Here is a 14,360-nt window from a genome sequence, read left to right as displayed (position 1 = left end):
ATGGCATCCCTGGGATCAGCGGTTTTGCGCTGAAGCCAGCACAGAGCACGAACTGAATCGCTTGTCCCACCCTCAGCCACAGGCGGGTCTCACCTCGGCAATCTGGAGCAGAGGCGGCCCCAGAGCGCGGCGCGGGTTCCCCGGGCGGGCCGTGCCAGGCCGGGCCGGGCCGTGCGGCGCTGCGGGCCGCCGCCGCCAGGGGCCGCCGCCGCCGGGGCCTCCCCCGTGCTCGCCGCGCTCGGAGGCGCCGGAGCTGCGACGGGGCCGCCCTGTGCTCGCCTGGCCGCGGGAGCTCCCGCCTGGGGCCGCTCGGAGCGCGGGCAGGGGGGATGCGCGGCCGGGCGGCGCGGACACAGCTCCGCCGCCGGGGCCAGCGTCCCCCCAGGGGCAGCGGCGGCCGCGGCCGCCCAGACCTGGCGGCGGCCCTGGGAGCCGGATCGGGCCGGAGCGGAGGTACGCACCGCCCCGGGCAGGGGAGGGGGCTGGCGGGCCCTCTGCGCTCCGTCCCGCTTCTCCCCGGGGACACGGCCCGCAGCCCCTCTGGCCGCGCCCGATGGAGCCGGGGATCGGTGGCCGCAAAGACGTCACGGCTGCAGGGCTGCCTCAGGTGACCCGCACCCCTGGCATTTCACTGGGCACCGCGGGCGAGGGTGGGCCCGGCAATGGAATTTGACCCTCTGACGCACCCTCGATCGATTAAATCATTCCACCAAGTCCCTGAGCTTTCGCACTCTCCTCATCGCCAGAGGTAAAAATGCACGCAGGGTTTGCCCCCCCAGGGCAGAGCACGGCTGCTGCTCTCGGGGAGGAGCAGACAGGAGCAGGCAGGGGTGGGTGCTGTGAGCCCGCCGGCCACACGCAAATCCTGCCACGGTGCGAGCCAGCGGCGGGCTGAGGTGGAGCAGGAGTTACTCAGGGGCTGAGTCACGATTGGGCTCGCCCGCGGTAAGCCTCTCTTTCCTGTTTGCCTGTGATCTGCAGGCTGCCGAGTGTTCCGATTTAACCTCCTTTTACTTTTTTTTTTTGCCAGGGATGACATCTAAGGATGCTTCAGGTGAAGCTAATAATAACTGGAGATGACTTCGGCTATTGTCCTCGGAGAAACCAAGGCATTGTGGACTGTTTCCTGGCTGGTGCTGTATCTAACGTGTCCCTTCTAGTCAACGGAAGTGCTGCAGCAGATGCAGCCAAGCTGGCAAGGAGGTAAGCGACTTTCTTTAGGTCCTTTGTGGACAGCCTCCACAAAAAACCAAGCCTGGAAAATTTAGTATTTTGTAGCCCCAGAATAAACACTGTATCATAGCTCAGGCTGGTATAGGAAAACTGTATTCAGACACATTTACTAAGACTCTTCATAGTAAAACCAGTGATCTGCTAACTAATACCAGTAATGGTCTGTCTCTAGAATTGGCCACTGCACCTTTCCCCCCGCCCCCCCCCCTCAGGACAGGAAGCCATTTCCACTATTTGACTAGTAGAATTTGGGTTTGTCAGACTTTCTCCTTCCACACTTCTAAAAATGCATTATGAGAAGGAAAGTGCATATTATATACTCAGACCAATCTGCTAGCCCTAAAACTATAAGAGTATAAAAGCACAAGTCTTTAAATCTCATTTAATTGATCCATTTCATCCAGGCTGGACACAAGGTCAGCCAGGATCATTGCAGAATCAGGCAAAGGTGAGATTCTGCAAAGGCTTATTTATAAAACTGGGCAGTGGAAAACTTGACTTTTTCCCCATGCTGTAAACCTTTTTAAAAAAGCACATCAATATTTCTATTAATTCTAGGCTCGATAAACACATCTGTAAAAATGCATACATAACAGAAGGGACAATACCTTGTACCTACCACCTTTACTTCTTAACCAACTTCAGAGGCTGCTGGCACAGTTAGCTCTGCAGTGGATCAAATGCTATGTGTCAGTCTCATAGTCTAGTCCAGCAAATCCTTTAATAAGAAGCATTATTTGTGTTTAGGAGGTAAAACCCAGCTAAACCATTCAGCTCTGGTGTGGGCAGGTGCTTGGAAGCAGGAATATGTCCTGAAAGAGAGAACATCAGGGTTGAGAAACAATTTAGGAAAGCAGAAAAGGAAAGGAGCTGTAATGCTACTACATAAACTGAGACCTTATGCTCCAAATGCAGCTGCTGTGTGGAAGAGTTCCATGAGAGTCCTGCCGACCTTGTTCTCACTGAGCATCTCTCCTCAGTTTGCTGGGATTTTAGGGGTACTTGGTAGCTTCTTTGGAGCAGGGCAGTGGAGGAAAGCCAGGGTGCTGTGTTAGTGGCAATCTTGTCTGTAAAAAGGATAAATATTCCCCACAAACATCGAGGGAGGAACTGCCTGGCAACGAGAAGGGGAGAGGCACCACACCAGTAAGATTCCTAAAATGCTACTAGTAAATGAAACATAAAACACAGAGATAAAGCCAGCACATCTCTCAGACTGTGAAACCCTTTAAGCCCCAGTGATCTGGTGATGTTGTCAGCTATTTTAGCCAAGGTCTTTAGCAGGCTTTTAAAATAGAATCCACCTGGCCTCATTTCCATAGCCAGGAAGTAGGCCATGTAATCAGGGGTTTAAAAAGCATCTTTGACTCCAGGTCATGACACTGGTGCTGGCAGCTGATATGGGTGTGAAAAGCCAGGTTGGAGGGCAGGGGACAGCAGAGGCTGCAGCCTGCTACTACAATTTGATTTTTTTTTGGGGGGGAACATAATTTTGAATTGTCAATGTGAATGTAATGGATTTAAATCTGTTTCTGAGCATATAAGCAGGGTGACTATGGGAATATCTGCCAGCTCTGAAGATGACCAGCCCAGATTCTTACAGTTCCTCATTTGTGTAACTCTGCAGGTGTATTCAGCCCTACCCAGCCATGGTAGGAGCATTAGCAGGTGTGAAGAGGTTTCCTCATGTTGTAATGCAAGCCCAACTTCAGCTGCTGCTAATTGGCACCAGTGTGTGTAAACAAACCCCTGTGTCACCCCTGAGATGTTTGTTCATGTCACAAAGGCTGACGCAAACTCTTTCTACACAGATGACAGAGGTCAGACTTGCTAGAAATGTCATGGAGTCCTCCTCATCTTGTGCTGCAGAAATGGAAAAGGATCACTGGCTTGACTGCCTTGCCAATATTATTCCCTCTTTCCCTTGCTTGGTGACATCTCCCATCCCACTGTAAATATTGAGACTTTTTCTATTATGGGATGAAAGTCTGCCTGTTGTTTTTTTGGTTTTTTTTCTCCTCATGTTTGTCTTCCCCTATTCAGCCTTGACCAGTGCCATAAGCAGGAAGAGTGGATCTGTCCCCAGCTGAGAGAAGAGGCTTGAAGCAAGTAGCTTGTCCTTTCCTGGGGCACATTCCAGTGCTGTGGAATTTGGTCTTTCACACACATAGTGCCAGGATTGTCAGAGTGATGGACTGCTTTTATGGCTTCTTGATAAACTGTCTATGACATGATTGCTTGTAGCTGCAAGTCTTAGACTCTCACTCTGTTACCCTGGTTTTAAGTTAATTGGACACAAGCAGAGCTAATTAATAAGTAGACAACTCTTCCTTCCTAAGCACCTCATGCTGCCCTACAATGTTAGGACTTGGCATCCTTCAGAAAAGAACACAGTTCCTCTGAAATTTCTTTCTTCCTTTCATTTTCACAATAGTTCTGTAGTTTCTGGGTATACCATCTGTTGCCCCGAGCCTTGATTAAAAGCCTTGGCAGACGTGTGATGATAGTCAGCAGATCTTTGTAGCAGCTCTACCACAAGCCAACTGCAGAACAGCAGAACTAAGCAGTAAAAAGTACACCAAAATACACCTTCCCTAACATTCAGGCTCAGCGCCTTGGGCTTTCCTCATCCACTGTCACAACTGGCCTGAAAGAAGGGGCACACTCATTTCTGGCAACAGAGGAGTTTCAGCAGAGGCCTGATCCATCACCAAATGACAAACCTATTGATAGCATCTGCCAGAGCAGAACATAACCAGAGCAGCAGGTGGGAGAACAGACTGCCATTGTGGGTTGAGGGTTTTTTCAGTAACTCAAAACTTTTCTCGTTATGGGGCCTTGACTGACTGTGATTTCCTGCTTATCCATATAATATAATCTCAATTTTCTACTTAACAGGCCCTGCCTTGAAGTCAGCCAGACTTCCTGGTGATAATTCCAGAGCCTTTCCCAGAAACTAGAAGGGTTATTTTGTAACCTGAAATGAAGAGATGCCTTATTTTTTCCTTTGAAATATGGAGATAGAAATAGAGACATCTAAGACAGTTTGCTGCTGTATCCTCCCACTCCTGCTCTTTACATCAAACAGGTCAGGTGTCACTGAGCCTTAGGACCTTTTTCCAAAGGTGTGTCCAAATAGCTTAAGAAGAGTGACATATTTTAGAACACAACTCAATCTTTCTGGGTGTTTTTTGCAGTTTAAATACTGAACATCAGCCGAAGCCCCCACAGCATCTGGGTACATGTAATAGAAGGATCTAACAAAGCCACATTTAATTACTCTCTATGTTTTCACTTCCTTTCCCATCAACACTAATTGCAAAATGTGTTTGTAAATTGTGACTTAATTCTGACTCTCCCAGTTAACATCTGACTAATATAAAAATCTCTCATGCTTTCTCATCAGCCCCTGTATGTGACTGTTAATCACACAGCAGAGTTCCTCTGCTGAACTGTTTGGATAGGGGTGGGGCCCAATCTGAAGCCTTACACCAGAAGCCCAGATCATACTGACTTTACTGGCAGCAGCCCATTTTACTGACGTGAGCCTACAGACACAGGAGCTGCACTTGATACAAAGATGTAATTACAACAGAAACCCGGGTCCCTAAGCTGTGTTACAGCACCAGCTCAACACTGCAGAGGCTTTAGAGCATTTCTGGCAGAAGAAATAAGTTTTTAGCAGTAATAGAGCAAGAAAATATGCTATTTGATGAAAGACAGATATTACTGAATGGTGAAAGTGTGTGTGAGGAAATATACAAATGCCAACATGAGGAAAGTAAGAAGTGCACATTTGAACTCAAAGCCTTGCTTTGTCTGGCTTCAGACACTTGGGTGTTCACTGAAGTGAGATGATGAGATACAGATATTTACATGAGCCTCTGACTTGGGTCACACTTGGGCTGAAACCTGATGATCAGCAGTTTCCTGGATTATACAATAGGTTGTTGAGGGTGGGATCTGTTTACCCATTAAGGGAAAGGGTAAAGTGCCATGCTTATGCCAGAGCATCCAGCCTTCAGCAAGGCAGTTGGAACAGTGCTTGGCAAATCTCATAATTCCCACAGCCACTGCTGTCCTGTGGTGTGGCCAGGCAGGACCAGGACCCAAGCACAGTGACAGTGCAGTGCCCATCTCCAGGGTCAGTGAACAGGGATTGCAGCTGCACACTGCCTCAGCAGAGATGTTTATCCAGAGCACTCGTGTGGCAAAACAAGCAACTACTTGAAAAGGAAGCAGTTTAAGCAGTTTAACTGACTGTATTTCCTCTCTCTTTGATAACTGGACTGGGCCTGCTGGCTCAGAAGTCTTTCCAGGGTGAATTCCTTCTCGCACCTGCTGTAAGGATATTTCCTCCTGCACAAGTCTCTCCTTTTTTCCCCCCACCTCTACAAGGAATGCTGAGTAGAGGCCTAAAGAGCTAACAGCCAACTTTCAGTGCAAACAGCTCTAGTGCATTGAGCTCAGTGGCCTGAACCTCTTCTCCACAGGTTCCCAAGCAGCTCAGTCTAATGCTGCTCCTGCTGTAGGAGCACACACCTGTAGCCTGTGGCTTTATCAGGAGTGAAGTGAACCCCTGTGCTAAATCCTGCTTCATCTCTGCATTCCCTGGGGCACTGGGACAGACTTGCAGACACAGAGGGGCCCCTCCAAACAGACTGGAAGGGTCATTGCAACTTAAAAGTCACCAAAAAGGATTTAGGGACACCAAGTAGATTCCTCACATCATTTTGTTTCGGCAGTGGTAGCTGTGTGCAGAAACTAAGCTGTTGCCTGAAGCCTAATGCCAATCCTTTTATTTTGCATCTTGTGTGAGCAATTAGCAGTTAATGACCAGCAGTGACCAGCAGGGCTCACCCTGTCCCATCTGGAAAGGGCTTGGGCAGAGGAGTGAGGCCAAACCCACAACAGCTGAGCTCTGGTCCCAGGGCAGCATCACATGCTGTGTAAACTGCTTGAGCTGCTGGTCTCTGCTTCAGTATTTCAGCCAACAAATTAGCAGCTATTTTACAGTCTTTTGAAAGATGTGGGCAACTGCAAAGTGTATTTCTGTACCAGAAACAATCATATGTGCTCTGAAAAGTAGGTCTCAGGATATTCCTGCACCTTGACTTTTTCTCCCTGTGAGCTTGCAGTGGAACTCTGCTGTACCCACTGATCTGTCCTTCTCCCCATATCCTTACAACCTTCCCATGCCTTCTTCTGTGCACCTCCCACAGATGAACATTTCTGAACAAGTTTCTCATGTGCAGCATTTTGAGTTTTGCTTTCAGTGCCTCTATCCCAGACCAATAAACACAAGCAGTTCCTCTCCAGACACCTCAGCATGCACAGTCTGTCAAAGCAGGACTGGCTCCACGAGAACACTATTAAGATATTCAGCTGGTGTTAGGCAAAGCTCTGAAACACAGTCTAATGTTACAGTCAGGGTCTCCTCTTACCCAAGGACAAGGCCAGCTCTCTCTGCACTTCCACATTCTGCACATTCCCAGCTCTGGGGCTGGGTTCAGCCCTGGCCAGGAGCTGCTCTCATGTTCCTCAGTGCAGCCCGTGGCTCCTTGGTGTCCCACACCTGTCAGAGGGACTTGCCTTCTCCTGGAAATAGCCTCCCTCACAGCATTTGAGGCATTGCACAATTGGAGGCAGTTCATTTGATGCTCCTGGGAGACAACACTGAGAGGCTCAGCTGTTCATTTCTTGCCCTCCCACAACACATGAGAAAGAGAGTACTCAACAGAAAAAGTCCATCTGCTGATTCATGGTAACACAGGAATCCTTTTTTTCTTGCAAACAGCACTGACTATGGTACAAATAATACTCCAGCTGAGGCAGTAAGAGCTTCCCAGAGACAGAATAAAGAATCTGGGGTGGATTTCTAAAAGAAAGCCAAAAGAAAACCACAGGCTTGCCCTCTGCCTTTGGACTTGTGCAGGGTGCCCAGCTGGTCACAGGATGGAGGGGAGCCCTCCTGCCACAGCACCCCTGCACTGCAGCTGCCTCCTGTGCTGCCCTGCAGCCTGTCCCCCCAGTGACACACCTTCCACCTCTCGTGCCAGCCAGGAGTTGGTGTGCACACGTGCTCAGGCCCCTGCTGTGATCAACACTCATCATCAGTGAAACAATCGGGCCCTGCTGCACAGAAACCACCAGATCAGAAAAGCCAGAGAGGATCTTTTCCTCAACAAGCTGTTTTGCTCCATTAAACAAACATTCCAGCTCCTTAATCACACAATGGACTAATTTTGTTCCACAGAGCTGTGCATACAATTTGACTCCTAACATTTATGTCTTTGAGAAGTAGTATCTAGCAACTGACTGCACCAGGAAAAAAAGGCTTTCAGTCCTTCAAGGGCCAAAGCCTTAGTACCTGAATGAGCTAAATGATTCTGACTTGGTCCAATCCATCCACAGTCCTGTCTCCAGTGAGCTGGTGCCTCACCAGTCAGCTTCAGATGTCTCAGTTTTGCACCCTTTGCCTCAATGGAGATTGTTTTTGTTTTCTTCTTGTGCTACAAGGGCTGTGCCAGGGACAGACCACACCCACTTTTAGCAGCTCCATGCAGAAGTTCCAAGAAGGGTTTAAAGCATCACAGACTTGTCTTGAAATTCACTCTGCACCATGACTCAGACTGGGCAGCACAGATGGAACATTGCACTTCTGTCATCCCCTGACTGGGTCAGCCAGAGGCCACGGGTTGCCTTGGAAAAAGTTTCAAAGCATCATTTTGGCTACTGATTCTGAGGATTTCCAGAAATGCTAATGAGACCCAGCACAAATCCAAGCACGCACAAGTCCTGTTCTCATTGTAGGGGAATCCACAGCACTCTGCTAAGCCCTGAGGGGAGCTCTGCAGCCACACCAGCTCCATAAGTTCTTTTTTTTTTTTTTAGAATCTTACAGCTTGCAACTGGGTAATCAGTCATTCCCCTGTGGCTCCTTAGCAAGGCTCTACACTTCACTGTGGGCCTCCTTGCACTGATCCTTCTCTGGCTGTGCCAGGGAGATGCTGCTCTGTACAGCTCATCCTTGCCACTCACTGAGTGATTGCTGCACTAGACAGAAGCCTGGCCACTGCAGGAATTCCAGCTGCAGCCCCTTGTATTTACAATTACTGGATTCTACTTAAGGGCAGCTTTAGGAGTCATCAAGTAAAACTCACATGTCTCATAAATGTACCATCTTTAACAGGGTGAACAACTCAAGGGGATACTTAGTAAGGGCTAATGGAGCACTTTAGAAAGAGCTGCAAGATCTGGATTTTTTTGGTTGGTTATCAGTGACTGCAGTTCCTGGAGGGCAGTTACAGCATTTAGCCCGAGATGCCTGGTGCTGTGAGCCAGGGTGGGGCAGGGTTTGGGGGCACTCACAGGCTGGCCCTGGGGAGGGTGCTCAGGGCTGTTACCTGGAGATGCCCTGCTCTGGTTGGGGTCACTCTGCCATCCTTTCTGGCAGAGCAGAGATACAAACATGTACTCCAGTGAGTGCTGCAACACCTCTAAGATCAGTCTGGTTCTTACACTTTTATCTCCCCCTCTTACACCACAGTGAGGGAGGTGCAAAGCTTGGGAGACATTTCCCTCTCTTACAGATACAACATCCCAATAGGCCTGCATGCCAACCTCTCCGAGGGCTCCCCTGTGTGTGAGGTGCTCAAGGCAAACTCTTCTCTGCTCAACCAGGATGGATTCTTCCATGGAAAAATGGGATTCAGAACAGCTCTATCAAAAGGTCTCCTGAATATGTCAGAGGTAGGAGAAAGCCACACACAGCTGTACAACTTCCCTTCCTGATTCCAATCAGCCTGCATTTATCCCAGCTCATAACAGCTGAGGAACTTTCCCAGATCCCAGCTATGAGTAGGCTTAAAGATGAACCATGCCTGTACAGCTTGAGCCGGCTTTAGGTCCTGGGCCTCATTCTGCCAAAGGCTCTGCAGCCTTTGAGAACCCATTCCTCCCTGATTCAGTGCCTGTATACACTGTTAACTATTTATCTGAGGAGGCAGAAGGGGCATTGGGACAGGTATTTACAAAGAACCTAGAGATCAGTAAAGAGCAAATGACAGAAAAGTCCTAAGTAGGTACCAGGACTTTCATCAGTTTGTGAGAAGTTTTGATTCTCTAGGGAGGTGGCTGGTTTTGCCCCATGAGCAAGGATGAAAATGTTCAGGTGATCAAAACTGCATCCATTTAAACAGAAATTTATATTTAGAATAATATTTAGAACATCCCCACCATTCCCATAAGCAATACCACAAAGAGCCCTGTGCCCAAGGCAGGCTCTGGGTAGCCCAGCAGTGCTGCACATCCCCGTACAAGCACAGCACATCCTGCTTCCCAGAGCTGGATCCTGACTCCTGCCCAGTGAGGTGCCAGCAGCCCCATCACTCTCCTGCTCTCAGCCTCTGCCAGGTCTTGCTCTGACCCTTTTCTGCTGCACAGGTGAAGCAGGAGCTCAAGGCCCAGGTGGAGCTGTTCCATGACCTGACAGGTCACCTACCTCCTCACATGGATGGGCACCAGCACGTCCATGTTCTCCCAGGTAAGGAGGAAATCTTCTTCTCCTGCACCAAGCAGGTGAGAGAGTCAGCTCAGAGGGGCCTCGCCCTGGCACAGCTCCCTTCTGGGCAGTAATCCCCACCCTGAGATACCTGCTGGCTGTTGCAGTTTGAATGTTCTCACCTGAGCCCACAGTCCTGCCTAGAGCCAAACTCTGCTTGGAGCCCTGGGCCTTCCCATAGCAGCACCAGGGCATTAATGACAAAATGCCCAAGGTTACACCTCTTCCTCCAGGGAGCAGTAATTCTTCTCAGCATCCTAATTCCATGTACTCACCCCCACCGAAGGAGGCAGACCAAAGCCAGCAGCAGACTGGCCAGTTTAAACTGGAATGGTGGAGCTTGCAATAGCTGCTGGCTCTTTAAGATACTACAGAACTCCATCCTGTCCATTGTGTTCCCACCCCAGTCCCTGCCTGCAGGTCTCAGCTTTAGAGATGAGCAATGATCTTTTGTTTTGCAAAGTCATTGTGGTACAGAGATGGAAAATGGAGTGAGGAAAGAATCCAGGTTTTCCCACTGCAGTACTGACTGCCTCCAGATAACATTGCTCTGGCTGTACAAGGACTTGATGAAGAATTTGTTCCTGACAGTGCAGCCACCTCTGGTGCACTCTAAGACCAGAGTTGCTCACTTAGAAGGGGGGCTGGACTAAAGGCTCAGTGCTGAAAGGAAGAAAGGCACCTACAGGAGAAGTTCAGGGCAAAATGTTTCCAGTATAGAAGGTGACTCCCATACAGATGGATTTCAGCAGAAGATAAACCAAATGGAATTTTATTTTCTTAAACACAGAAAGGAAAGAAGCCTCTGTGCTAAGAGCTTGCAGGGGACACGAGAAGCTGTTTATCCAACTCCTGACTGCATCTCTGGTTTTGCTTACAGAGGTCAGGAATGTGTTTGCAGAGGTGTTAGAGGAATATGGGATTAAGTACACACGTGTCCCCATAGAGCCAGGCCTTCATAACTGTGACTGGATTCCACCATCCCTGATGGACTTTTACCTGGGAGTAGAAGAAGATTCCTTTAACACAGTGGATGTGTTTGCAAAGCATGGAATAAGGTAAGACAGGTATTACTAATCCTTTTTTTGTAGTAAAACATTAAGATTGTATCAGTTCCTGATAGCATCTTTCAAAAATGGAACACCATCTTTCTCTTTCCTCTTTGGACTTAGAGAAAGGTTCAGGAGGAGCACAGAAGTGCCAGAGGCACAAGGGCTTAGGAAGTTTTGTTTGAACAGAGGTGAGTCACTTTCCACTTGAAAAGAAATGTTCTTTTCAGGGTATGCTTCTCAGCCTTTCTAGTGAAGCTTCCTCAGCCTGGCATCTGGAATGGCAGGAGAAATGCTGCATCAATGCTGGAATTTTAGAAGTATTATCTAAGGAAAGCGTTTAAGAACTAAATTTTCATCTTCCTGTCATAGTAGAGAAAGGGTTTTAAGTAGCAGGGATGAGACTAAGTAGAAGCAGGTATTTGTTAAGGGGAAGCAGTGAGCTCCGAGAGCTGGCAGTACCACAGCAGGTGATCACTGCTGTGAGCAAACAGCCTTGTCAGTGTCCTGCATCTCAGGCCAAACCCTGAAAGCTCAGCCCTTCCCCCAATAAAATCCTTCTCTTAAAAGCTTAGACAGTTTTTTATGGGTTAAAGGTCTTTCACTAGAGACCCTTGCAGTCACCTGTCCTTTGGGCCAGATGTCATTACTTCCTCAGTCCACTGGAAACATTATCTTCTGGGATTTTATTTTTTGTATCAGTGGTTCTGAACACCAGCAGATATTTCTGCTGGTATTTCTCCATTCTCAAGAACAGCTGAGCTGGGCTCTTCTGTGATCATTCAGGTAAAGACTCTAGCCTTGATTTCTTCTGAAAAGATTTTCATTCTGCCCTCACATGCAGTGGCTCAGCTCTCTTGGACTCGTCCAGTTATTATGGCTCTTTGATATATTCTGCCAGAAGGTTTCTTTAGCTGGGTGGTTGCCATTTTATTTCAGTCACTTTTGTTTCTACTTAGCTGAGGGTTATTATTCAGGATTAATTTATTTTGATAGTGTGGCATTTCTCAGTTTAGCGTTGCTCTTTGTTTTTGGGACAATAAAATGCACCTGTAAGCTCACAGATGCCAAACACAGTGCTGGGGCTGTGCTGGGCCTTGCTGTCCCTGCAGAACTGCTGCTTGAAATAGGATCCTGGTTTCAATCAGGAAAAGTTCTGGTTTTACTTTTGTTTATCTGGTTTTACTTTTGTTTATAGTTAAAAGATTTTTTAAACTTCTCCCAATTTTATATCTTAAATTTTCAGTAAATTTTGATTCCTAATCCACTGGACATAATTCTCTCCCTGCCTCTAGCACTAACAGCAGTGTTCCCTCCTCTGGCTGCAGGTGGGCAGACATTTACATAGGCCTGAGCACCATGGGCAGGAACATGTCTGTCAGCAGCATCCAGAGTGCCATCGACAGCGCCGTGCTGCAGCTCCCGGCCAGGGCACCGCGCAGCGGCACCGTCACCATCGAGCTGATGGTGCACCCTGGCTACCCCAGTGTCCCCCCTGTGGGCGGCTGTGGGGAAGGACCAGATGATTTCTCACAGTCCTGGGAACGCCTCCATGAACTCCAGACATTAATTAAGCCAGAGCTGCAGAGCCATTACAAAAGCAGGAACATTCAACTGTGTTCATTCAAAGATCTTTAAATAAATGAGCAGACATCCATCCATCCATCCTCTGAAGACATGCAATTGATAATGTCCAGAGAAGCCAGATCACTGTTATCAGTGTCACAGTCCCTGTGACAGGAGGGAGTTCACAGTCCCTGTGAACAGCTCACCACCACCCTGTGAGCAGCTCCAGGCAGTACCCCAGAGTCCCAGGTGCCAGTTTTAAGGCCACAACATCTGCTCAAAACGTGCCAAACTCCTTCTGTGACACCCCCTCCACAGTGCCCCAGTGCAGCACAGGCTCCCAGGGCTCAGCTCCTGCCAGCAAAGGAGCAGCATGGGGACAGACTTGGCTGTGAGACACTGCAGCACAGCCCCCTGAGGGGTCTGATCATTTCTCCTTTCAGACCTGACGGCAAAACAAGAACCCTGCTGGGGAGTGGGTGCTGCTTTGGAGCACCCACTCAGTGCAGGTCGCCCACAGGAGGCCTGGCCACCTTCAGCATTTGGCTCTCTGAGAGCAGGCAGTGCCTGCCCCTCCACTCGTACCTGCTCACCGATGGAGAGGGCTGCAGGGACACGTCACCCCCAGAACCTTCCTCTGCTCGGAGCACTCGGGTCACACATGGCCCTGTGGGGTCTGCAGCCACCTTAGCCACAGGAATTGTGTCTGCCTGTTTACGTTGCCTCTTGGTGTTAAACCCCCCCTAGGAAAGTAACATCAGCTGCAGCCCTTTAGGAGAGGCTTCTTATTTTTTGGATAACTTTGCAGGAGCAGCAACTGTTGACCCATCTGCTATTTCAGTAACTGCTGTGTGTCAGAGCAGCAGCAACTGGTCCTGCACCACCCACTGCCCCTCAGGACAGCCATGAGCTGTGCCAGCCATGACCATGGCTGTGAGTCAGAAGGTCCCTGTGTTTGTCCCTTTTGTTCCTGTCACCAGAGCATTCGAACTCCAGCAAGTCCCAGTAGTGCTGGTATGTTCTTAACTGCAGCCCTGTCATTCCTGTAAGGACTTTCACATGGGGAAAAATTCTCTGCACAAGAGTGATCTATTTAACGTAACTGGTTTTGTTAACTGTATTTTTTAATATAAAAAAATATCAGTTTCACCATTATTCTTTTAAATGAAAAATAAACTCAGATCTTTTCTATGGCAAAGCTTCAGGAGGCTTTCGGGTTTAATTAAGTCTGGTGAGTGAACTAAACCCACTCACCTGTCTGCTCCCACACCGCTGGAAGGGCCTTCCTTTCTATCATTAGTGGGAACTGTCTGAGCTTTCCTGTAACACGTCACGAAGTTTCTGTCCAAGTAGAAAAAACATCAAGGATGCTGTAGAAAATATTTTCCCCGATTATTTCCTATATTATAGAAATGCCTTAGATGTCGGAGGCGGGGCCGGGTGAGAGCGGGGCAGGTGTTACCCTGGGGATGCCCCGGCCCCGGAGCGCCCGCCCCTGCCAGCGCCACCCCGCGCCCTCCGGGCCGCACTGCAGCCGCTGCCGGAGCGCTGAGCTCCGTCGGGTATGGAATTGTCACCGCGTCCTCATGGATACTTTTAAACCTTATTATAAACTGTTATAAACTGCCTCACGTTCTAAGCGCTGGACTGGCTCTGATCGCACCCATCAGGACGTTACACACCTGTGGAATTCTGCATGCATTTCCTCGCAGCTGAGCACTGAAGACCTGGGGGCAGCTTTTACCCAAGCACCATACTGTGAAAAACAGATTTTGTAAATTTGTTATTTTTAAATGAAGAGCATTAAACCCCAAATTTACGTTTAATTAGTGAAATGAATAATGAACTACTAAAAGACTATTCAATAGGGAACCTTTCAATCACATAAAATATAGGGAGATAAGGAAATTTCTCAGTAGTTCTGTGAAAGCTTTAAAGACAACCCAAGT

At 48.6% G+C, this 14,360-nt stretch overlaps 1 protein-coding gene across 4 annotated transcripts; it reads left to right on the top strand.

Annotated features, from left to right (window-relative positions):
• Nucleotides 1-333: 333 nt before the first annotated feature.
• YDJC (YdjC chitooligosaccharide deacetylase homolog) lies at nt 334-14,237 on the top strand. Of its 4 annotated transcripts, none has more exons than XM_066562545.1 (6): nt 334-453; nt 1,031-1,203; nt 8,826-8,985; nt 9,679-9,778; nt 10,677-10,854; nt 12,174-14,237. In XM_066562545.1, exons 2-6 carry the CDS (start codon nt 1,046-1,048, stop codon nt 12,481-12,483), a joined length of 906 nt encoding a protein of 301 aa, XP_066418642.1. In that variant the 5' UTR covers nt 334-453; nt 1,031-1,045; the 3' UTR covers nt 12,484-14,237. The 4 variants fall into 4 exon arrangements, with proteins under 4 accessions (XP_066418642.1, XP_066418644.1, XP_066418643.1 ...); XM_066562547.1 differs by lacking the exon at nt 334-453 and adding an exon at nt 510-607; XM_066562546.1 differs by lacking the exon at nt 334-453 and adding an exon at nt 651-748.
• The last annotated feature ends 123 nt before the right edge of the window (nt 14,238-14,360 follow it).

This window comes from Molothrus aeneus, chromosome 18, assembly GCF_037042795.1.
Source record: "Molothrus aeneus isolate 106 chromosome 18, BPBGC_Maene_1.0, whole genome shotgun sequence".
NCBI classification, from domain to species: Eukaryota; Metazoa; Chordata; class Aves; order Passeriformes; family Icteridae; genus Molothrus; species Molothrus aeneus.
This window is presented reverse-complemented; position numbering and strand designations above follow the sequence as displayed.

What these genes read in the sequence shown, in the direction of transcription:
- YDJC (XM_066562545.1), top strand. Translation starts at nt 1,046, where the DNA reads ATGCTTCAGGTGAAGCTAATAATAACTGGAGATGACTTCGGCTATTGT. An exon ending in GCAGCCAAGCTGGCAAGGAG is followed by an intron (nt 1,204 to 8,825) that starts GTAAGCGACTTT and finishes CCTCTCTTACAG; the next exon opens with ATACAACATCCCAATAGGCC. An exon ending in GCACGTCCATGTTCTCCCAG is followed by an intron (nt 9,779 to 10,676) that starts GTAAGGAGGAAA and finishes TTTTGCTTACAG; the next exon opens with AGGTCAGGAATGTGTTTGCA.